At 39.8% G+C, this 24,950-nt stretch overlaps 1 protein-coding gene across 7 annotated transcripts in view; it reads left to right on the forward strand.

Annotated features, from left to right (window-relative positions):
• MFF (mitochondrial fission factor) overlaps nt 1-24,950 on the forward strand; it is a 38,023-nt gene that overhangs the window by 6,426 nt on the left and 6,647 nt on the right. For 3 of the 7 annotated variants that reach the window (XM_054040444.1, XM_054040443.1, XM_054040446.1), the window contains 5 exons: nt 907-1,124; nt 2,868-3,040; nt 5,699-5,787; nt 15,965-16,123; nt 18,779-18,796. In XM_054040444.1, coding sequence (XP_053896419.1) covers nt 907-1,124; nt 2,868-3,040; nt 5,699-5,787; nt 15,965-16,123; nt 18,779-18,796 — 657 coding nt within the window. The remainder of the gene's footprint in view (nt 1-906; nt 1,125-2,867; nt 3,041-5,698; nt 5,788-15,964; nt 16,124-18,778; nt 18,797-24,950) is intronic. The other 4 variants (XM_054040445.1, XM_054040447.1, XM_054040449.1 and 1 more) reach the window with 2 other exon arrangements.

A 24,950-nucleotide genomic window follows, 5' to 3' on the forward strand; every position in this document is an offset into this window, starting at 1 on the left:
GCGCACTCGTGGGAGGAGGCGGAGTGGAGGTGAGCTGGGGGGGGGACCCCCGGGGAGGGCCGCAGCAAGTAACGGGCGGGCGCAGAGGAACCGCTTGCGGTAACATGAATTTGGATATAAGGAGGTAAAGCAACCCCGTCCCCTGGAGTGCTGCTTTACTGCGTTATATCTGAATTCGCGTCATATTGGACCGCATTATATCGGGATAGAGGTGTAACTTGTCTTTAAACTAGAAGTTCTGAATAAATCAAGTGGGCCATGTTGTAGGAATGCTGAATTTCTGAAACTGATTTGACAGCTTATTGGTGAGAAACTTCCTTCTTGGTAAAACTGGGTTCTGTGTAAGTGAATTCCCCCGCCAACTCAGGGCCATGTTGCGAGGCTGCTGTGCAGCCCTGTCCCTTTCGTTTATCTGGCACCCAGCAGCCTGCAGTCACCGTTCCATCCTGTAGTCTGAAATAGCAGCCACAGCCCCTGTATTCCCATTGCTTGGGATACTGGTGTTGCACAAACACATCTGTGCCCCAACTTCTTATTCAATGTAGCTTCCTGTCCTAGCCTATGTGGGGGCTAGCATGGAAACCTTATCAATGTTGTGTAAGGAATTGCAGGCAGCCCTGTGTCGCCATTGAGCCAACAGATCACCTGCATAGCCCCAGTGTGGGGTTTGGGTAGCATATGGGTCATTGCTGTATCCTTTGCAGCTGAAAACTTTTGCTCTTTGAATTTACATTGGAGTTATTCTCACTAAATATTGTGCATGCTCAGTCAAGGGGATCTGACACTTGCCCAGTTATTGGAGAAATTTATCCACTTAACACTACTGTGCATCGAGAAAGAAACCCACCTAATGTTTAGTTTTGCTGTCCGTTAATAATTCACGGCTTTTTGGTTTTCTTTCATCAGAATGAATGGGGCAGTGTTCCCATCTCCAGCTGCTGAGATGGCTGAAATTAATCGAATTCAGTATGAAATTGAGTACACTGAAGGGATCAGCCAGCGAATGAGGGTACCAGAAAAATTAAAGGTAGCTCCACCAACTGCTGATCTTGAGCAAGGTATCCAAGAAGGACTTCCAAATGCCAGTGTAACTATGCAGGTTCCAGAGAGGATTGTAGTGGCAGGTATGTGTACGTTGTAGGGTAAAAGTAGCAACTAAAGCATTATGCTGATTTGCTCTATGTCCAATTTAGCTTGTTTTGGGGGATTAAAAAATCATTTAGTGATGTTTTGGGAAAAAAATATTATTCAAAAACAAAGACTTATGAAATGTATCCCAATCTTCCAAATAGGAGCTGCTGATCAATTATGACCTCTAAGGTGTCTTAAAATATGAAAAATGCTTTATTTATCGGAGACATTGGGATAATTTTTAAGGCAAGATGTTGACATGCACTGTTCCATAATTTTGATGTGCTATGTCTGAATGTATATTGACAATAAGCTGAAATAATTACATGCACCAAACTCTTACTGTGTCTTTCATGCATGAATTATGAGTACTACAAATGGACCCCAGCAAAATTTACTTTGTACTCATAGACTTTAAGGCCAGAAGAGACCATCGTGATCTTCTAGTCTGACCTTGTGCACATTGCAGGCCATAGAATTTCACCCACCCATACCTACTGACTGACTTCTGACTCTTAATATAATAGGAATAAGCTACAGTAACTGCAGTATATTCTAAAAGTATACTTTGTCTGGCCCATTAGATATAATGCAAAATTATTCTGATTAATAGGAGCATCAACATCATATTGATGATGTCTCTGCTGCTGAGTTGGCCTTACGGATAATAAGCTTATGGTATATAATAAAATGCATTTGATGATACTATGATGATAAAGCTTAAGAACATCTGCAGTTCTTACATCTTTTCAAAGCTTGTGCTTGTTGCTGGTACGCATTTGTCCCACAGTTTGAAATACTCAGGCATTCCAACTTCTATTCATCTTTATATCTGAACAAAGAGAGCTTTGGTAAGACCTAATTCTGTAGGTTAGAGAATGCTCTCAGTGAATCAGGTGCTTCCAGGATCATAATTTGTGTCCAGAGAATGCTACACAGGTAACAGTGAACAAAAGCTATAAGTGTGTCAAAGGGCTATAACCGTGGCTTGTAATAAGCAAAAACCATGTGAGAGATAGGTGGGCTTAATCATATTCTCTAAGGTTAGGTGTTATGTATATGATGGCTATCTTAAACCTCCTCCCTCCCTTCCCCCCCGCCCCCCCCCCAAAAATGTGTATCAAATGTCCCTCCTGCATTTTTAGCTTTATATATAATTTGCCAAGGCAACAAAGGAAAACCTTTCAGATGTTTGGGGTTTTTTAAACAACTGTCTAAAAATTGAGTTGTATGAACAGGTTATTTGGATGATGAGAGTGTGGTCAAGTCACTCAATAATTATCATCACGCAGCAGGTTTAAAGGTGACTGAAGTTATGTTCCTCAGGTGTTGTGGAATGTGTGGCCTCACTTATCATGGTCAACAGAATTCACAGGAATATATCTCAGTGGGGATACAGAGGCAAATAACGGCTAGGTCTAGAAGAAACAGGTTGTGGTAAGGATATTTTGGAGCACAGAAATATAGTTAAGGGAAATACTTTTAAAAAATCTCAATATATCCTTAAGTGCGGGACTACTAGCAGCTTTCTTTCATAATTGTTTGGTTTTCTGAGTTGACTACATTTTGATGTTATATTTCCTTAGTTCCTATGGCATAAATTTTCTTGCAAACATTTGGTCTATTCGTGGAAGTGTGAGGGATGTCTTTGTCGTCTTGAACTTTTTCACTAACTTTTCACCTGTTAATGTGTTTACTTGATATTGATTAAAGTAATCTCAACTATGTTGTTGCAGGTAATAGTGAAGACATTCCGTTTTCCAGACCTTCAGATCTGGACCTTATACAGTCTGCTCCATTCAAACCTCTGTCATTGAAAACTCCTCCCCGGGTTATCTCACTTAGCGAGCGACCACTAGATTTTCTGGATCTAGAAAGACCCCCAACGCAGACACCTCAGAGTGAAGAGGCTAGTATTTTATTTTATTTTTAACTTTTTCCTAGTTGTGAAAGTTTACTGAAGAAGAAACATGGAATGGTGAATGATCCCTACATTGTGATCCAGATGAGTTTATTACCATAAAATGGGTAGATATAAAAATATTTTTACAAAGTACTGTGTGCACTTACTAGTAATAAGATAACCCTCTAACCATTTGCAGTTAAAATGAATATAGAACCTAGATACCATCATTAGAACTGGTTTAAAAATAAAAGAACAAAATGCCTTTTTTGACTAAAGGGAAACTTACACAAGAAAATTCTGTTTTCACTGACATTTTTCAGGTTATCAGAAAACCGAAAATCTAAAAATTCAGTGAAAGCAAAAAAAATTTCTCAATTATTTGGTGGGAAATAAAATATATTTCCTAACTAGCTCTAATAGGTAAGTGTCTATTTTATAGCCATGGCTGTCAGTATTTTCATTTTATTCCCTATTTTCCAGATGCGTATGCTTTAACTTGGCCATGTTTAAATTGCATCAGGAAAAATCTTGGTGTCCAGGTCAATGCAGAATTTTATGTCTGTGTGTTGAAAATGCATCAGTAGGTTCTAAATTAAGTCTGAGACTCAGGAAACTAAGTGTCCTTAAAGCCAGTTCAATTAAAATATTTGCTAAATGCATACGGGAGTCAAAAAGGCAAATGACATAAGATTGTTTAAATCATCACCTTGAATACTTCAATTCCAGTCACTTCATCTCAAATAGAACATGGCAGAAATAGAAAGGGTTCAGCAAAGGATAATGAAAGTGATTAGAGACATGCAAAACTTCAATAATAGGAGTGATTAAAAAGGAATTGGGACTTTGTTTTAGATCATATAAATAAGAGATGATGTGATAAAGGTATAAAATAATGCAGTTTAGAGAGGGTAAATCAGGAGCTCCTATTTACCCTTTCTTTATAATACTAGCACAAAGGGACAACAAATGAAACTGGAAGACAACTAATTTAATTTAAAACTGATAAAAGGGGATTCTTTTTTACACAGTATATAATTAACCAGTGTAACTATTGCCACAGGATATTATTGAGAGCAAGAGAATAGCGGGATTAAAAAAGTATCAGATCTGCATGAAAACCAGTTTCCATTGTTGATATAATCAACAGTAAGCAAAATGTTGTTAATAAAACTGTAAAAATGTGTTTCAGGGAACAAGACAGCACTGGCTTAGGGATGGATAAGATGACTTAATAGATATGTTCTGTCTCCAATTTTCTAAGCATCCAAATGTTTGTTAAACTGCATATGTAAAACACAGAATTACTGTTTATTGTTTCAGACTTGATGGGCTTCTACTATCCTTTCTAACAGTAATTGTGTGGATGGTTAATAGAAGCAGTAATGGGCATAAGGGATTGCCTCCTCATTCATCTAAAATTCCAATACCTCCCACAACACACCTTTCAAGATCCATGGGTCCTACACATGCCTGTCACAACATGTGGTGTACCTCATCCAGTGTACTAAATGCCCCAATAGCAACTGTGTGGGTGAAACCAGATAATTGCTACACTCTCAAATGAACTCTCACAGAAAATAAAACAAAAACACCATATCATCCATAGGTGAACACTTTTCACAAAACAATCACTCCATATCTGACCTCTCAGTCCTCATCTTCAAAGGAAGTGTTCGCAACACCTTCAAAAGACAAGCCTGAGTGCTTAAATTCATAACTTCGCTAGACACTAAAAATCATGGTCTTGAGAGATGCTGGATTAATGGCTTATTATAACAATGTGTAACCCACTAGTCTTCACCCCCTCCCTTTTTTTTTTGTGTCCTATGACTGCAGAGGTATTAACAGGCCACTTCATCTTGAATAATCCCTGGGAACAGTGTTTCTGAACCTGTTTGATACCAGGGACAGGCTGCTTTCCAGGGAGCTCTCAGGGACCAGCGCCGGTCCATTGACCGATCGTTGAGAAACACAGCCTTAGAATATGTATTAATTACTTATGTTAACCAATCTGTTCTACCTTGCATTTAGCTGTGTCACTGAGTGTCTTTCCCTGGCCTGAAGAAGAGCTCTGTGTAGCTCAAAAGTTTGTCTGTTTCACCCACAGAAGTTGGAGACAAGGTGGTGAGGTAATATCTTTTAATTGAGTTTCTAATACAGTTTATCCCAAATGACTTGGTGCTGTCCAAGACACTTGAATAAATGGAATTTTAGATAGACAAAGTGGGTGAGGTAATATCTTTTACTGGACAAACTTCTGGTGGGGAGAGAGACAAGCTTTCGAGATTACGGAGAACTCTTTTTCAGGTCTGGGAAACTTACTTGAAAGCTCGTCTCTCTCCCCACCAGAAGTTCGTCCAGTAAAAGATATTACCTCACCCACTTTGTCTATCTAAAATTCCATTTATTCAAGTGTCTTGGACAGCACCAAGTCATTTGGGATAAACTGTATTAGAAACTCAATTCTATATACTGTAAACAGGGCCAGATTCTGCCATCCGGTGCACTTCTGTACTCACTTTGATATCAATGAGAGCTATGAATATGTTCTGAGAGCAGATTCGGTGAACAGCCTTTAGCACAGTGCTTGAGGAAAACTCCTGAAAAACACTCTCTCTTCCTCTCTTTGTCTCCCTCTTCCACTTCTTTTTGTTTTTGCAGGTTCGTTCAGTGGGAAGATTGAAAAGAGAACGTTCCATGAGTGAAAACGCTGTTCGCCAAAATGGTCAATTGGTCAGAAACGATTCCATGTGAGTAGAGATCTGGGATGCAGTGACTTAAGGGCAACTTGATTAGTATTTTGTTCTCTCTCTTTCCTCCTGTTTGCTTTTCCCATTGATGTTTGGGATACTCATTTCAAACACTGAATCCCAGGTAAGTAACACAAGTTTGAACATTATAGAACTGCAATATGTTTCCTGAATAATCAACTCTTTAACCCTGTTTTTTGTGCAGTTGGCTGACTTCATTTACGATACAATCTTCCTGTTCTGTTTGGAGTTTAGGATCTTTTTTCAGTTGTGGTTTTGCTGTTTTTTGCCATGAGCTGCAGATCACAACTTTAGCTCAGCTGCTTTTCCATGTGACTTCTAGTTGTCTGCCTGTAACTTGAAAGAGGTATCAGATCATGATTCTGTGTGCAATACTTTCTCCCAAGTTTCAGGATATTCTTCCAAGAAATTGAGTTTTACATTGTGTGTCAAAGATGTCCCCACCTTTTTGTGTGATCCATTGAATAAGAGCAAAGAAATTGGTGCACCCTCATAATTACATAAGTAATTTTCTCTAACGTCATAAAAATATAATGTATTTGAAATCTATCAATATATCTTCACGTTGAGAAGCGGGCGAGTGGCAGACACCCCTTTTTATTGGGTGTGGGTGGATGTGGAAATGTTGTAATCATATACATCTCATCCCCTTTTGATGAAATTTAATAGAACATTTAAATAGTTAAATGTTGAGTGTACTTCAGTTAAGTTTTTTCACCATGGTATAAAAACACAAGAGGCTGGCTGTTTTTTTTAATCATTGTGCCTTGTATTCCTTCTGCTACTGTCTGAAATTGCCACCCCTGTGTTCTAATTGGAATTAGGAATGTGTTTGCTGGATCTAAACAATTGTGACTTGGATAATAAGCCTATATATTATATGAAATATGTGCTAGTTCTCCATTCTATTCAGCTGTAAGGATCACAGTTTCCGTGGTATAGTGAATTATTGACAGAAGCTTATTTGAGTAATTTTAGGCTTTTATTCTTGCCATTGGATGGGTCTGATTCACTTTCCTCCACAAACAGGAGAAGAGCCCACACTAAGCAGCTTAAATTCAAGTTACATTAAACCCTTTAATTAAAAAGACAGTCCTGTCAAAACATTTTGCCTTTTAGGATGTTTAATCTCCAGGTTAGATGGAGCCTTTATTGAGACACCAAAGTGGACAATGCACAATGATACTTGGCTGTCAGTCAAACCAGCATGTAAAGTTAGACCAAGAGGACAAGATAAGCAAGAGTTAATGTTCAGAATCCATTGTAAATACAATTTGCATAACTAGTGCAGATGGAGCAAAACCATTTAAAAATATTCTCTAGACTAGAACATAGTGACAGAAGCATAGCCTGGAACACTGTATTTTTAAATCTTATTCCCTATCCACTCTGGCCAGACAAACTGTTTATACCATGCTTAAACTAGTCCTGCTAACATGGTATAATTCCTACATAACTAGGGCATAAGATGATTCTCATGCACTTCTAGGAACTATTTTTAAAACGGGGAAGGGGAGAGTTAAAGATTTTTCTATTCTGCTTTTTAAAGCTTTCTGGGAGCATGTTGTACCTCAAATAGCTATAACACTGTACAGATTATGGCTGAGATTTTTCAAAGGAATTTAAGAGGAATTAAGCACCCATATCCCACTGAAAGTCAATGGGAGTTGAGTGCCTAACTTTTAGGTTCCTTTGCAAACTGCAGCTTGGGCTTTTATCTTTTCCTCCAAAATATCACATAAACAAATGACTTTGCAGAGTCATTGTACACTCAAACCCTACAGTGATAAAAATGTAGAGAGATTTTGTCTTTAAAGTACATTAAATACCTGACTCTTAACAGCTATAGTATTTTGGAATAAAGATGGGCTGATGGGTTGTGTGACATTCCAGTATGTGTGCTGTGAGAGTGACCGAAATAAAAACATTCTTCGAAGAGCCAGCCCAGATTTGAGGGAAGGAGTTGGCACTGCTCCTGATTTTGTATGTGTGTGGGGTCGGAGTGGAGTTGTCATTTATCTCCTTGTTACCCTATTGCATGCAGTGGCTGTCGTGAGAATTTGTAGTTGGATGGGAGTTGAACAGTGACAGTAATACTTAGATTCTCAAATGTTTGTAAGGACCAGTTGACGTGGTAATGACTAGGCACGTGTTGGTACAATAACTAACTGTTGAGCAGTAATGATGGTTCTCTAAATTACCTTCCATTTATTTAATATGATGCTTATTTAAGAGAATCACAATTATTATTTAAGGTGGCACAGATCAGATACTGTCCCAAGAAATAAGATGTCACGATTCCAGTCACCCTTCTCGACTAAGGACTACACATAAGCTTAACTGTTAATTACAGTACATGAAAGTCAAGAGTATTTTTAATTATGTAGCTCTTTGCACTACTAATCTTATAATTAGAATGTCTGTAATTCAATGCATAATACTTGAAATAGTTCTTAGTATGCTGAGAGCCCGACTTCTACCTGTAATTCTGTTGCAGGATTTCTCAAACTTTACACCTCATTCTTCCTGTAAGGTACTGGGGTAAAGAAATGTTTGGGCTTACATTAGTGGAAACTCTCTTAATTTAAGCGGAGGCAGAAGTTAAGAGGGGAGAATTTCCACTCAGAACATACACCTCTACCCCGATATAACACGAATTTGGATATAACGCGGTAATGCAGTGCTCCGGGTGGGTGGGGCTGCATGCTCCAGCAGATCGAAGCAAGTTCAATATAATGTGGCTTCAACTATAACGCGGTAAGATTTTTTGGTTCCCGAAGATAGCGTTATATGGGGTAGAGGTGTAGTTGCAAAGCAAAAAACAGAAGAATATGTTCAACGTATGGACATTCCTTGGCCATTTCTGCTTAGCTGTGGAAACAGAGCTTTATGTTGGTTATTACCAGCTGACACTGAATCCAAGGATTGATGACTTTTTATTCTAAAACAAGTGGTCCAGCAAGAATATGTGGCAGAGGAGAGTATTTAATTTTTTCTAGACTCTCTCGTTTTCCCTGGAAGAGGCTGGTGCCTCCTCAGGGAGATTAACCTCATAGTTTGAGAAATGCTGTTCTTCTGGCAACTTGTGGGGGAAGGAGGTGATGGAGTTTACATTTTAGAAATGGAACATGCTTTAACTCTTAATACATCTTAATTAATCTGTGTTAAAGCTATTTAATCATCCTGATTATCTAAATCTATTTACTGGAAATTTGCTCCTTTAGAAGCATGAGGCAGATCCAAGTCTGAATAATAAGTAAGACACCTCTACGTCTTCCACAGTTGTCTAACTGGCCTTCCTGCAAACATTGTTCAACCATAAACCTTAAATATTTTACAGTGTTGCTGAGCTCTACTAGTTTATTATTTCAATAATTTCCCAGTTGGTTCAGTTTCATCCCAAATGCACATCCTTCATTTACATGTTTAAGCAGTCTATAGTTACAAACCTGCTAAAATGCTTCCTGAAAATGCCTTTTGTGAAATCTCTGCAGCAAAATAGTATTAAATCCCAAGAATGTTTAATTACAAAAATAGAAAAGACAAAAGAGAGGCAGAAAAAGCTTTTGTAGATAGTACAATAGTTAGAGTAACTAATGACAAGTGTGAGACACTGAAATGTAGGAGCACCTTGTATGTAATTCCCTTGGGAGAGCTGTACATGAAATGTTTACTCCATATACCACTTCTCCATACTATCTGCTTGACTTTGTGTATAGAATACTTAGGGTACATCTACACTGGAATAAAAGACCCACAGCACAGAGTCCCAAAGTCTAAGCTCCAGCCCGTGCCCGAATGTCTACACAGCAATTTTTAGCCTTGTAGCCTGAGCAATGCGAGCCCAAGTCAGCTGACCCAGGCTAGCCACAAGCGTTCAATTGCTGTGTAGAAGTACCTTCAGAGACTTAACAAATGAATCAACTATAGCTGTATGCCCTTGAATCCCGAGGGAAGGGGAATTAACAGAAGGGGAATTAACTCAATTCAGTTTTCCTTAACTACTTCTGTTTTCACATACAATTCATTTTCTGCCCCTGAAACTTCAAGCTGTGTCTGCGTAATAATTCCCAAGCTTGGTCAGAACCAAAACAGAAGGGTTTCTCTTACACTGATTATCTAGTTTAGAGGGATATATAAGATAACAAATTGCCTTTGTGGAGAAAAGTTTCTTAATAAGAATTGTGTCTTTCTGCCTGTGTAGTTTGGTTCCTATCCAAAAGCAAATAAATCTTACGATTTGAATAATCTCTGAGACTGTCCTTGCAAGCAGCCTATAAAACAATCCTTTCTTGTAGCCAGTTTGGGGCTCGCTGAACTGGATGTAGTACAGTGGACTAGCGATTAGATCAAGGACTAAGAGTCATGTAGCTCTGGATTATATTCTCAGCTCGGACTTTAGCTTTCTCTGTGATATTGTGGAAGTCACTTAATCTCTCTGGTCCTCAGTTTTCCTCCATTAAATTGAGTGATAATATTTACCCACTTTGTAAAGCCAATTGACGTTCTCAGAGACAATTCAGAATAATTTGATGGTATACAAATTCAAGCAGCTAGTTCTTGTTGTGAGACCTTCAATTTATTCAGTACAGCTGTTAATGGAAAATGTCTACTAGAAGTACAATATATGTTTCTATTCAGTGGTTCCCTCGAAATCTTTACAAAACCTTTTGTATATAGATAACATTACTGTGGTATTTAGTATTTATAGACCGGGGCAGGGGGTGGGGGAGAGGGAGTGTGAAGAGGGGAGCATTCTGTAGTTTGTCCAACCTCTATATTTGTTATCATAAGAACATAAGAATTGCCCTACTGGGTCAGACCAAAGGTCCATCTAGCCCAGTATCCTGTCTTCCGACAGTGGCCACTGCCAGGTGCCCCAGAGGGAATGAACAGATAATCAAGTGATCCTTCCCCTGACGCTCATTCCCAGATTCTGGCAAACAGAGGCTAGGGACACCATTCCTACCCATCCTGGCTAATAGCCATTGATGGATTTATCCTCCATGAATTTATCTAGTTCTTTTTTGAACCCTGGCCTTCACAACATCCTCTGGCTAGAAGTTCCATAAGTTGACTGTGTGTTGTGTGAAGAAATGCTTCCTTTTATTTGTTTTAAACCTGCTGCCTATTAATTTCATTTGGTGATCCCTAGTTCTTGTGTTATGAGAAGTAGTAAACAACACTTCCTTATCTACTTTCTCTACACCAGTCATGATTTTATAGACCTCAATCATATCTCCCCTTAGCCATCTCTTTTCCAAGCTGAAAAGTCCTAGTCTTATTAATCTTTCCTCATAAAGATTAATCATTTTTGTTGCCCTTTTCTGAACCTTTTCCAGTTCCAGTATATCTTTTTTCAAGATGTGGGCATACCATGGATTTATATAGAGGCAACATGATATTTTCTGTCCTATTATCTATCCCTTTCTTAATTATTCCCAGCATTCTGTTTGCTTTTTTGACTGCTGCTGCACATTGAGTGGATGTTTTCAGAGAACTATCCACAATGACTCCAAGATCTCTTTCTTGAGTGGTAACAGCTAATTTAGACCCCATCATTTGATATGTAGAGTTGGGATTATGCTTTCCAATGTGCATTACTTTGCATTTATTAACATTAAATATAATCTGCCATTTTGTTGCCCAGTCACCCAGTTTTCAGAGATCCTTTTGTAGCTCTTTGCAGTCTGCCTGGGTCTTAACTATCTTTAGTAATTGTGTATCATCTGCAAATTTTGCCACATCACTGTTTACCCCTTTTTCCAGATAATTTATGAATATGTTGAATAGGAGTGGTCCCAGAACAGACCCCTGGGGGACACCACAATTCACCTCTCTCCATTCTGAAAACTGACCATTTATACCTACCCTTTTTTCCCTATCTTTTAACCAGTTACCAGTCCATGAGAGGTCCTTCCCTCTTATCCCATGTCAGTGTACTTTGCTTAAGAGCCTTTGGTAAGGGACCTTGTCAAAGGCTTTCTGAAAATCTAAGAACACTATATCCACTGGATCCCCTTGGTCCACGTGCTTGTTGACCCCCTCAAAGAATTCTAGTAGATTGGTGAAGCATGATTTCCCTTTACTAAAACCATGTTGACTCTTCCTCAACAAATTATGTTCATCTATATGTCTGACAATATTGTTCTTTATTATAGTTTCAAGCAGTTTGCCCAGTACTGAAGTCAGGTTTACAGACCTGCAATTGCTGGGATCACCTCTGGAGCCCTTATTAAAAATTGGCATCACATTAGCTATCCTCCAATCATCTAGTACAGAAGCTGATTTAAATGATAGGTTACAGACTACAGTTAGTAGTTCTGAAATTTCACATTTGAGTTCCTTCAGATCTCTTGGGTGAATACCAATGGCTTCTGCAGCTAACTCAATCATCTTCCCCTTCATTTTCCTGTTTGTTCATAATCTGGAAAAGAAAAACAAGCTTTCTTGCTTTTTCAGGTCCCAAATGATTTCTCAATTTGGAATGAATTAGTCCAACGGAAGAAAATATTCTTTCTACACCGGCAGAAGCAGCTACTTCTGTTAAAAGTGAGATTATCACTACAACAGTGTCTGAATCCAAGTGCTTAAGTGACTTCCACCAGTTCACTGGTGTGACTTTCTTTAAAACATCAGCAGCAAGCATATATTTCTTGAATGGTTCTTATTCCCAAATTGGGTGTCTTTTACGGCCTGGTGCCATTATAGGTTTTCCCTGCTAGTGAGAGAATGGTATGGTAGATCTCAAATCAATGAAGGCTACACTCAGAAAGATCTTAAGACTTCTGGAATATGCTGCTCAAACAGTTTCATTTTTGTTTCTACTGCATGTCCCTCCCTTCTCACATTTATCTCAAGACGACTTCTCCTTGCCCAGATCTATTCTGCCTCCAACAATCTGCTGTTCATTTAACTTTTTGAAAATTTGCACTTCTAGAGATTGATAAGGGATTGACTGTGTACAGAAATTTGCAGAGGGACAATAGGGTTGAAGTCTGTTATTTCTCACCTCTCTATTTATTTATTTTAAAAACATTTTTGCTGTTAACAAGCATGTTATCTCTGGAGACACAAATCCACAGTTTGAGAACGGCAAAACTAAGCATCTCTGATGGTGTGTTCTAGACTGAGCACTGAGTCCCACTGGGTAGATAGAAAGATTAACCTAAGTAATCTATACAGAAGCCCCTAGAACCCCATAAGATTGGGTCCCTAATCCATGAACTATTGGAACTCGTTTACAAAACTTTTCTTAAACATTACATGAATATATTGTCTCATACTATAAAATTAGACTTTATAATCCCTATTCCATGATGAGATATCTTTGAGCTATAATGTATCTTAATTAAAACAATCTTTAGATAGGTTTTTTTCTTCAAAAAGCATTTTATCAAAAAAACCTGATTTAAATAAAAAAAAAATCTGTTTTATTTGATTTTTTTTTAAAAAAATCATTGATTTTTATCCATCCTGGATATTTATAATATGTAATCACAGTGCAAAATTAATCCTAAATATGGAAAAAAGGAACGTGCAGGTGATTTATTTTTTTTCAAGTAAGAACACAGCCAAAACCATAAAATGGCAAAATAAATGTTTGCTATAGTCTGTTTCTATTTCTGTAAATTCTTGCCTAAGTGCTACATCTCTAATGTCTTGTGAAAATATCTCCCAATAAACACCATGTTGGCCATTGTCAGTCAAGCACCAAGGTAATTCATGATTTCAGGACAAAACTTCAGTTGCGAACTAAGCTTATCGCATCTGTCGAGATACTATGCAGTAAAAGTTATTACTCATCTCATCTCTCCTTATGTCTTCATCTTTGGATTGGAAGTCAGAAATCTAACTTTTGCATTCCTGTTGATCCTCAAGCTGGCTGTGCCACTGCTGTGAGTGGACTGATGGCCAGTGTGATGCTGACCCTCCTTTTCAGTACAGTTGTTTTTTGTACCACCCATTGTTTTAATCTCAGCATCAGCTGAACACACCTTCCACAATCCAAGAATAACTAGACAATGAAAATCTCTGATCCAAAGGAGGGATTCAAGTATACTCATTTCCACCGTTAAAGCTTTACTTAAATAACAGTTTCTTGAGAACACAGGCAAAAGCTCAGGAAGATTGGAACTCAAACTCAGAATATTGTAGCAGTAAAGCAGGAATGATAGACAAAGATCAAAGGAACATCCAGTGTTGGTCACGAGCAATCATCTTGAATTACAAACCATCCCAGAATTCTAAAGAGTACAGTGAATCAGACTCTTTCAAATATAATTACAGTAACTCCTCATTTAATGTTGTAGTTATGTTCCTGAAAAATGTGACTTTAAGCGAAACGATGTTAAGCAAATCCAATTTCCCCATACAAATTAATGTAAATAGGGGGGAGTTAGGTTTCAGGGACGTTTTTTTTCACCAGACAAAAAACTATATATTATATAGGCCTACACACAGTATATGTTTTAAACGAACAATTGAATACTGTTCACAGCTATGATGATTGTGAAGCGTGGTTGAGGTGGTGAAGTTAGAGGGTGGAAGAGGGAGGGATATTTCCCAGGGAATGCCTTGCTGCTAAATGATGAACTAGCACTCAGCTGAGCCCTGAAGGGTTAACACATTGCTGTTAATGTAGCCTCTCACCCAAGGCAGCACGAACACGAGGGACGGGAGACAGACACACACCTTGTGTGTGGGAGAGAGAGATGCACACTGCCCTTTTAAGTAAGCTGACCCACTCTTAAATGCATTGTCTTTTTACGTGGATCAGGAAATTGAGACAGCAGCTGCTGCCCCAAGCTCTCTCTGTCTCTCTCCAGCCGTGTCCCCTCCCTGCTCTATATGGAGAAGGGGTAAGCGGGGGGTAGGGGGGAGGGGGACACCTTGACATTAGCCCCCCCCCTTCCATCCCCCCTGCCACAGCAAGCAGGGGTCTCTGGGAGCAGCTCCAAGGCAGGGGGCGGGAGCAGCTCCAAGGCAGAGGGCAAGAGCAGCACATGGCAGTGTGGGGAGGGACAGCTAAACTGTCGATTGATAGCCTGCTGGGCGGCTGCAGCACAGGGAATTTAGGGGAGCGGGGAGTTGATGGGGCTGCCGGTCCACCCTGTTCCAAGCCCCCACCAGCTAACTGCAACAGGCCGCTCTTCCTGCAAGCAGTAGACAAAGCAGGCGGCTGCCAAACAACGTTAGAAGGGAGCATTGCACAACTTAAAATGAGCATGTTCCCTAACTGATCAGCAACAAAACAACGTTAACCAGGATGACTTTAAGTGAGGAGTTACTGTACTAAATTATCAATTTAGCAAGAATGAATTCAGGCTAAACAAGCATGTCATTATTAATTAAAATTTGTTTTTATTTTCCTAAAAATAAATATCCTGGTGTAAAGGCTTATGTGGCTAATGGCAAATTAATAAGAGGAATACATATACAACACAAAGATGTTTGATCAGAATTTAATAGTGTCCAGCAGAAATGTTTGCAAAATAAATCATGTACAAAAAATCCCCTGTAATGCTTACATTTTAAACGCAGTTCACTTTTCTTTGATAGAATGGTCAGAATTTCAGTTCATACACTTCATCATCTTTGGTAGATGAATTTTGTAGTTTTATTCTAACTTCTTACAGTTAAACCTTGGTTCTTTAACCATCAGACACAATCAAATCAAAATACTATCATAATCTCACTCTTTCATTGTTAAACGTGAGAGACTTTTTTTTGCTTCAAGAGATGGACTTATGCCAGGTTGTCATGGTTGCATTAATACATAATTATCTTGAAGTAATACTTCAAAAGAGATTATGGGTGGGATTTTCAAAAATGTCAGATGTTGGCCTAACTCTGCTCCCATTGATGTCAGTGAATACTGAGGACTTCTGAAAAAAAACACCCTCTATATCTCTACCAAAATCACAGCCTTGTGTAATGTAAATTGTATTTGGTTCCTAAGATTATTAACAAATGTAATTGTGAATCCATCTATTACTCTTTTGTTTTTTGACAGTGTTTACCTGGTATTAGTGGGCAAAGGGTAAGATCAAATGGAATCCACTTAAACTTTGGAACTGGGGCTGGCTGAAGAAGTTCTTTATTTAAAATCTGACAACAGTGTTTTTCTCTTCATTTGCTATGCTTGTACAAACAGTGTGACACCATCACTACAACAGGCTCGTGTCTGTCGTCCTCATATGTTACCTGAAGATGGATCTAATATTTACTCTGCTCGTGGCATTTTGTCGCTTATCCAGTCTTCTACTCGTAGGGCTTACCAGCAGGTCTTGGATGTGCTGGATGAAAATCGCAGGTGATTGGCCATCAGTGATTCTGCCAGCTCTTACTGCCTTTTTTTTTTTTTTCCCCCCTGTTTTATCCTTTTTAGTGGAGTGTGGTATCTGTTTACTAATTAATATGGGATGATATTACTTTGCTTTGCTTTCTTTTGCTTTCATTGTTTATAAATAACTTTATTGTCCAAAATTCACATTTCAAAAGGCTCCATTACCTAGTACCTTACTTCAGTCAAATATAGCATTTAAAGAGTGTGTGTTTGGTTTCTGTTTCCCTTCATGTAAAAATCAAAATAGGAAAGGCTAATCTGGTGATTGAAAGGCTTGGTTTATGTGCTGTTTGCAAATTGTTAATTTGTTAGATGTTTTCTGTAGCTTTTGGCAATCCAAATGATGATGGATCACAAGTCTGCAGGCTTCTTATAACATCCTTGACCTTTCTGTTGCTCACTGTTGGAACAAATCAATAAGATTGGGTTGACGTTGTCATGATTCAGTGGAACTAATATGAAGGAGAAAGTTGGAAACTTACCTAAGATAATTCACATCCAATATTTTTCCAAACAATATTTTTGGAAAAAATGTTAGGAGACCTTTAACCTGTGCCAGTTGTTATTCCAAATTATAGATAAGTTAATTATGTAACCGATGACTGTCATTTTGTCTACATGTTGTGCTCAGGCGATAGGTATTAACTGCATTGCTATTGAAATACTTTCTGGATGGTATTCTGAGAACTATTTGTTCAGTACTGCCATTCTTTGGTGACCATCTTATTGCGAAGTATACTATTGTAATATGTTTTACACTTTTATGGATAAGCTGGTTTATAAAGGGTAGTTATTTGGCCAGAATTAGCCCATTTGTGCCATTTATTGTACACTGAATTGATCCTTTATCCTTCATTTGTTAGTAATGTAAGATTTACGCATCCAACAATATAACATCACTTATAAAGACTAATAATGGTGACGTTAATTTATCAAACCTCATCTGTTAATTTAATGGGCTGCATTAGAGAGGTACACATAACTTGCTTCCAGTTCCTGCGGAGTTGACCCAAAAGCCTTTGAAGTAATTACTGGGGAATTCTTGGAATAGCATTTTAGCACTGGAATTGTCTGCATCAGGGAATTCTTAAAGATTCTGCCCCTCACCCTCTCGATTTTAGCATCCCAATGAAATGTTTCTATAATATTTCCTAGTGTAGAAAAGGCTTAAGTTAAGCTTAGAGACTAACAAATTTGTTAGTCTCTAAGGTGCCACAAGTACTCCTCTTCTTTTTGCGGATACAGACTAACACGGCTGCTACTCTGAAACCTTAAGTTAAGCTGTTTCTTTCCCATTCATTTTGGTAAGGGATCGTATCGTGACTGTCAAGCCAATCTTATTGTGTGTGGTCAGTGTTCAAACTGACCCCTCCTATAGCTAATAGAGTTGTCAACATGTTCACACAGAACTATCTATCTATCTCAAGGTCACGTAATTGTGAAGCACTCCAGACTTGTTGGTCTTATGCTCAAAGACATATTTTCAAAGAGGCCTAAGAGAGTTAGATACCCAGTTCCTATTGAATTCCACTGAGTTGGGCACCTAATGACTCCCTTAGGGTCTTTTTAAAACCGCACCCATAATGTTTACCAAGATTTTGATCCTTGTCCAATAGTTTGGTGGATAGTAATGACTTAACATTTTCATATCCATATCAATAAAAGGTTAAACATAACTGTAGTATGTTTTAGTTTTGCAAAATTGCCCATCCCAAGTAAGGCAGAGTTAACTGTCCAAGCTTATGAAAAAAAAAATTTAAAGATTTATAGCATGTAGAAGACTCATTAAAAATATATGGTGAAATACTGTCCCCATTGAGATTAAGGAGAGGTTTGCCTTTTACTTCAATGGGGCAGGATTTCACCCATATTCTCTTGGATTTATGGAAAAAATAGAACCTTCAAATATTGTTTGCCTGTCTCATAATTATCTGATGAGCTTCCCTGAAAATTTCAGAGAACAGCCTTACTGTTTCTGGATTTTATTTTGATTTTGATGTATTTCTTTATGGAAATTCCTAAAGGAAACTGCAAACTATTACTATCCATCTACAATTTTGGCAGGGTTCAAATATAAAACTATTGATGGACTAAAGGGATGGTCTTTTTTTTTTTTTCTTTCTTTCTTGAGTAAATATATTTTCAGATGTTTAGATCTTCCAGACTATTCTGTGACTAAAGAGGGAATGTGAAATTTGGATAATCCACATGCATGGTTACAAAATAGATATATATTTTAAATGTTTCAAACTGTTTTTCTTTGCTCTATGTAGCATAGGGTTCCCTATGTATTTCAAGGCATATCTGTTCTTATTTTAATATTAATTATATACTTTTGTCATTTGGTGTCACTGAAAGAGATCTTTTTAAATGAACAAGTTTTGATTGTTCTATTTACTGGAAATACTCTTTGGTTTGGTTTTGGCTTGCTTTTCTGTTTCAAAATATTGCCAGTTGATGTCCCAGTCTAGTAAAATTGCTGATGGTAGTTTTATACTATTGTAGATAAGGAATTATTCTTAGAATTTTATCAGTATTACTAACCTATTAGACTATTTAAATTGAAAATAGAATTTAATTCTCACTATTTATACTGTCTGTTTACTCTTGCATTTTATTCAGCTTGGACAATGAAAATAGGTCAGTTTCATTTTCTTTATAACAAGTCTTCACTTTCTGGTTCCCCTGCGGTAATGTCTGTTTTGTGTTTCCAAAGCTACAGAGGAGTGTTTAAATTTTCAGTGCAACCAGATTTTTTAAATTAAGTTTTGAGAAACCTTTTTTTATTTTTGGTACAACTTAAGCTTGGGACCTAAAACTAGTGTCCCTTTTAGGTTGACCCGCATTTATAATAACACCCCCTAAAATGTTGGTAGCAATTCCATAGTTAAATTAGAGCTGAGATTTGCATTTGCATCAGAATTAAAATAACTCTTTCCAACTCTAATAATTTTAATTTTCACTTTACATTTGGACCAATAACTTTTCAGAGGGAAATGGAATATTCTATATAATTTTTAATGTAAAATATTTACTAACATTTTTCAGAGGAGACATTTTAAAAATGCTCCTTCTTTGAAGTTCTACTCTGTTTTCCACACGCTTCTTTTGAATCCTTTAGAGTCTAGCTAAATAACACTGTCCCCCACAGATGACAAATGTAACATGCTCACTCAGCATCTCAGAACAGGCCGCTTTTGAAATGTTTGAATTAAACAAACAATTGCTCACCTTATTTGGCATAACTGTTTTTAGTGAAGCTAAGATTAGCTGACAGAACCATTCAGATACGGGATTTGAGATGAGATCATAGAGGGGAGAGTAAAGGGGGTTCTGTGGGGCATGACGAGTTGAGAAGGGCTTTGTGAATTTGGCAGTGTTTGGGGAAACCTGAGATTGATAGGAAGAGGTTTTATGGAGGTTGGGGGGTGGTATATTTAGAGTGGGGAGTTGTAGTTCCATGGCTGTGCAGGGAGATAAGGGTCTGGAAGTGGTAAAAACTTAGGGTATGTCTACACTGCAGTGTAAACCCAGAGTTCGAACTCAGACTCAAGCCTAACCCCCATTCCATCTACATACAAATTACACTAACCCAGGACTCAGACCCAGGGACCAAGCACCTCATGAGAGTGGAGGGTCGAAGTCCAGCTGAGACCAAGGGTTCAAAACTTATTGTTTTGCAGTGCAGATGCAGCCCCACTGGACTCGTGCTCGGGGAGTTCACAAAAGTATCCACCAGGCCTACTTTCTTTGTCCTGTGGACAGTCAAGTTTTATCACACTGCACCATGAACAAAAGGCTAGAGTGGCCACATTTTGGGAGGGTGCTAGGAAGTCTGGGATACAGGTGGTGGACTCGGGCCTGCATAATGAAGTGTAGATACTGGAGCCACAGGCTGGAACCCAATATTCAACAATTCCTACCCCGGGATTACAAATGAGTGTAGATGCTCAAGCCCTAGGTTAACAAACCCAGATTCTGCTAACTCAAGTTCTACTAGCCCTGGGCTGACATTGCAGTGTAGACATACCCCTAATGTCTCTGCCAAGGCATTAGCACATTAAGGGCTCTCCTGGTGGTGCTGAAAGGAGCCAGGGGAGAGCAGCTTTAGTCCGATGCCTGTAGTCTGTCAATTCACAGCTCCTCTCTGATGTATTGTAAGCAATTAATCAGAGCACGAGCTTCTCACCCAACCCACCTCCAGTTCCCCTATGGCCTTGCATCATTTCTGCCTCACCTCACTCCCCCAAAGATTTCTAGATCAGACTTAATGCACTCTGGCCTGTAAATCCGCATTGGTGGGTCAGCATAGGGAATCTGACACTACTGCTACTTTTTTGTGTATGAAGAGAGGATGTGGATTTCCAGGGGTGTCAAACCAAAACCTTTAATGATCACTACATTCTCATTCATAGAATCATAGAATATCAGGGTTGGAAGGGACCTCAAGAGGTCATCTAGTCCAACCGCTGCTCAAAGCAGGACCAATTCCCAACTAAATCATCCCAGCCAGGGCTTTGTCAAGCCAGGCCTTAAAAACCTCCGAGGAAGGAAACTCCTCCACCTCCCTAGGTAACGCATTCCAGTGCTTCACCAACCTCCTAGTGAAATAGTGTTTCCTAATATCCAACCTGGACCTCCCCCACTGCAGCTTGAGACCATTGCTCCTTGTTCTGTCATCTGCTACCACTGAGAACAGCCGAGCTCCATCCTCTTTGGAACCCCCCTTCAGGTAGTTGAAGGCTGCTTTCAAATCCCCCCTCATTCTTCTCTTCTGGAGACTAAACAATTCCAGTTCCCTCAGCCTCTCCTCATAAATCATGTGCTCCAGACCCCTAATCATTTTTGTTGCCCTCCGCTGGATTCTTTCCAGTTTTTCCACATCCTTCTTGTAGTGTGGGGCCCAAAACTGGACACAGTATTCCAGATGAGGCCTCACCAATGTCGAATAAAGGGGAATGATCACGTTCCTCGATCTGCTGGCAATGCCCCTACTTATACAGCCCAAAATGCCGTTAGCCTTCTTGGCAACAAGAGCACACTGTTGACTCATATCCAGCTTCTCGTCCACTGTGACCCCTAGGTCCTTTTCTGCAGAACTGCTACCTAGCCATTCGGTCCCTAGTCTGTAGTAGTGCATGAGATTCTTCCGTCCTAAGTGCAGGACTCTGCACTTGTCCTTGTTGAACCTCATCAGGTTTTTTTTGGCCCAATCCTCTTTGTCTAGATCCCTCTGTATCCGATACCTACCCTCTAGTGTATCTACCACGCCTCCTAGTTTAGTGTCATCTGCAAACTTGCTGAGAGTGCAGTCCACACCATCCCCCAGATCATTAATAAAGATATTAAACAAAACCGGCCCCAGGACCGACCCTTGGGGCACTCCGCTTGAAACCGGCTGCCAACTAGACATGGAGCCATTGATCACTACCCGTTAAGCCCGACGATCCAGCCAGCTTTCTATCCACCTTACAGTCCATTCATCCAGCCCATACTTCTTTAACTTGGCGGCAAGAATACTGTGGGAGACCGTATCAAAAGCTTTGCTAAAGTCAAGGAATAACACATGAACTGCTTTCCCCTCATCCACAGAGCCAGTTATGTCATCATAGAAGGCAATTAGGTTAGTCAGGCACGACTTCCCCTTGGTGAATCCATGCTCTCTGTCTCTCTCACATGTGCGCACACACTAACACAAACTGAAAGCCAAGACATTCACACTTAGTCTGAATGAAAGACAGTGTCTTTCTTATATATTTTTTCCTCAACATCCATGAGTTCGCTACTGAATTATTTTGTTATGGGATCCCCCAAAATGTGCTGTGTTCCAAACAAAGGAAGATGAGCTCAGATTGACCATTTCAGCCACTGTACTACTGTCTGTTTTCGCCTCCCCTATTGTGTTGCGACACATTGCGGCATGGTTCCCTCCATGTTCCATTGTGTTTGCAATGGAATATTGTGATATGCTATGTACAGATGACATCAGGGATGTGCTTAATTTTGATCATTTATTAGTATTAAATCTACTTAATGTGGTGACCAAACTGATATCAGCCAGGAAATTCAAAGTTTTAAATAATTTTTGACAAAAGTTACTCCGGTCATTAAGGAAGCCCATATAGAAAGCTAATAACCAGACTAACTGTCTGTTGTACTCCTAGATCTGTAAAAAAATAAACTAATTGCTAGTTTTAGATAAAGTGCAAAGAGACCTAAAAATTAGTTGTATTGATTTTAATGGCTGCTGCGTGCTATATGAGGAACGTATACTTGAAGTGAATGTTACCTTTTTGAAATATGCAATCAACGAAGATGTGGCAGGGCAAAGTACTTCTACCCATCCAGTTTGCCCAGGAACTTAATTCACTTACAGCTTTACATTTAATTTGATCTGGATAGAGGAATTAAGGCCCAGATTTTGAAAGGTATTTAGGCATTACTCTGCTCAGCATTAGAAGGCTGAAGTCTCATTTTCAAAAGTGACTTAGGCACTTAAGCTCCTAATGCAGCTAAGTGTTGCAATACTGAACAGAGCAACATCTAAATATCCTTAAACATCTGGGCCTTAGAGACTTGTCCATAGATTAAATCAGAATATTAGTTTGGATTAGAACCTCATGGTGTTCTAGCTCCCAGTCTCTAGCCCCCAGATAGCTGTTTCCTAGAAAATGTAGTTACCTCTAGAAGGGTAGTGTGTTTGAGATCAGTTAGATAACGAGGTTTTGCAGATGCTACAGAACTAAATTGCCACAAATTATTATGGAGGGCAAGAACTTAGAAAGATTTTGAAAATTCTTGAATTGTGGGTAATGAGAACACCAACATTATATTAGGTGGGATAAGAAATAAATAAGGGATATCAAAACTCATGCATCATAGTGTAAACTAACCACTAACTGCCTGAGTAGAAAGAAACTTCCTGTCTTGGCAATCTATTCCACGGTTGCTTATTACAGGGTTTCTTACAGTTTCTTCAGAAGTATCTAGTTCTGGCATCTGTCAACACAGGATCCTGGACTAGATGGAACACTAGTCTGATCAGGAATGGCAGTTCCTATGGTCTTATAAACTTATTAAATAAACTCTGTTCTGAAGAGGAAATATTTGCAGCAAATGATTGTTATCAAATACAACAGACACCATTCTTTTGGGCAAGAATGCTGTCCTGTTATGTGTGTGTTGGCGGGGACGGGGGTCTTTTGTTTTCTTTTGTAAAATAACTTTCTGCATAGAGTTTCCAGGCATCCGGTTTTTGACCGGAACACCCAGTCAAAAAGGGACCCTGGCAACTCCAGTCAGCTCTGGTGACCAGGCCGCTTAAAGTCCAGTCGGTGGTGCAGCGGGGCTAAGGCAGGCTGCCTACTTGCCCTGGCTCTGCACGGCTCCCAGAAGTGGCCAGCATAGCCCTGCGGCCCCTAGGTGTAGAGGCAGCCAGGTGGTTCCGAGTGCTCTTCCCCACCTGCAGGCGCTAACTCCGAGGCTCCCGTTGGCCGGAACCACAGCCAAAGAGAGCGGTGGGGGCAGCACCTGTAGGTGGGGGCAGCGCATGGAGCTGCTTGGCCGCCCCTGGATCTAGGGGCCACAGGGACATGCCAGTCGCTTCCAGGAGCTGCCTGAGATAAGCGCTGCCAGGAGCTTGCTCCCCTCACCCCCTCCTGGGGCCTGCACTCCACAACCCCTCCTGCACCCCAATCCCTCTGCCCCAGCCCTGAGCCCCATCCTGCACCCCAAACCCCTCAACCCAGCCCCACCCCAGAATTTGCACCCCCAGCCGGAGCCCTCTCCCGCACCCAACCCACTACTCCAGCCTAGTGAAAATGAGCGAGTGAGCAAGGGTGGGGGAGAGCAACAGAGGGAGGGAGGGGGGATATAGTCAGTGGGGGGTGTGGCCGCGAGGAAGCGGGCAGGGCAAGGGTGTTCAGTTTTCAGCAATCAGAAAGTTGGCAACCCTATTTCTGCACTGATTTCACATTCTGCTGGCTAGTGTTCAGCGTATGTCGTGCAAACTTTTTTTTTATTTTTAATTTTATGGGTGAGTTTGTTGCTGATGTAAGTTAAGCACCAATATTACTGATCAGAGCCAGGCCTAGTGCAAGTAAGCACAGTTCAAGGTTTCTGCACAATTCTGCTTGTGCACCTCAATCTTCATCTTCTTGAAATGAAACTACTAATTGTGAGGTGTTTGTGTGTTCTTTTGTGCACACGGCTGCTCACCTCTACTCCTTCTCCGGAGAGTGTTCTCTCAGCCTTCTCAGCACCAGACCTGTGGGCTGTGTGTATCCTCTTGCCCACACATTTCTGCTCTAAAGGTCATCACACCTGGATTCTTTAGTCTTATTATAGAGCCTAGTATATTCTTGGGACTAGCATGTTGTGCAGATGTCTGCAGCTGCCCAGAAGTGAGATAAGAGTAGAAAAAAAAGAGACCCCAAGCCCTTGGAGAAGTGATTACACATCATAGATGTTTCAGCAAACAGACAGATGCTAGAGGTGAGTTACAGCCTCATTTTGAGAAGTGCTAAACACCCACAACTCCACAGTAAGTTAGGAGGTGCTGTGGGTGCTCAGCAGTTCTGGAAATCGGGACCTTAGTACCTGTTCAGCAGCCATGAGCATACTAGACACAATTGTAGCATCCTGGGAAGCCTGGGCTCTTCAATTTCTCCTGAGATGGATCCGAAGAGGATAGAAAGGAAAGAGTTAAAAAAGAAATTGGGAAGAAAGACAGTAAGTGAAGGGGAGAAGAGAAGGAGCTGAGATTGTTTTTCATTATTAGCACATTTAAAAAGCC

This window comes from Malaclemys terrapin, chromosome 9 (genome assembly GCF_027887155.1).
Source record: "Malaclemys terrapin pileata isolate rMalTer1 chromosome 9, rMalTer1.hap1, whole genome shotgun sequence".
Taxonomy (NCBI): domain Eukaryota; kingdom Metazoa; phylum Chordata; order Testudines; family Emydidae; genus Malaclemys; species Malaclemys terrapin.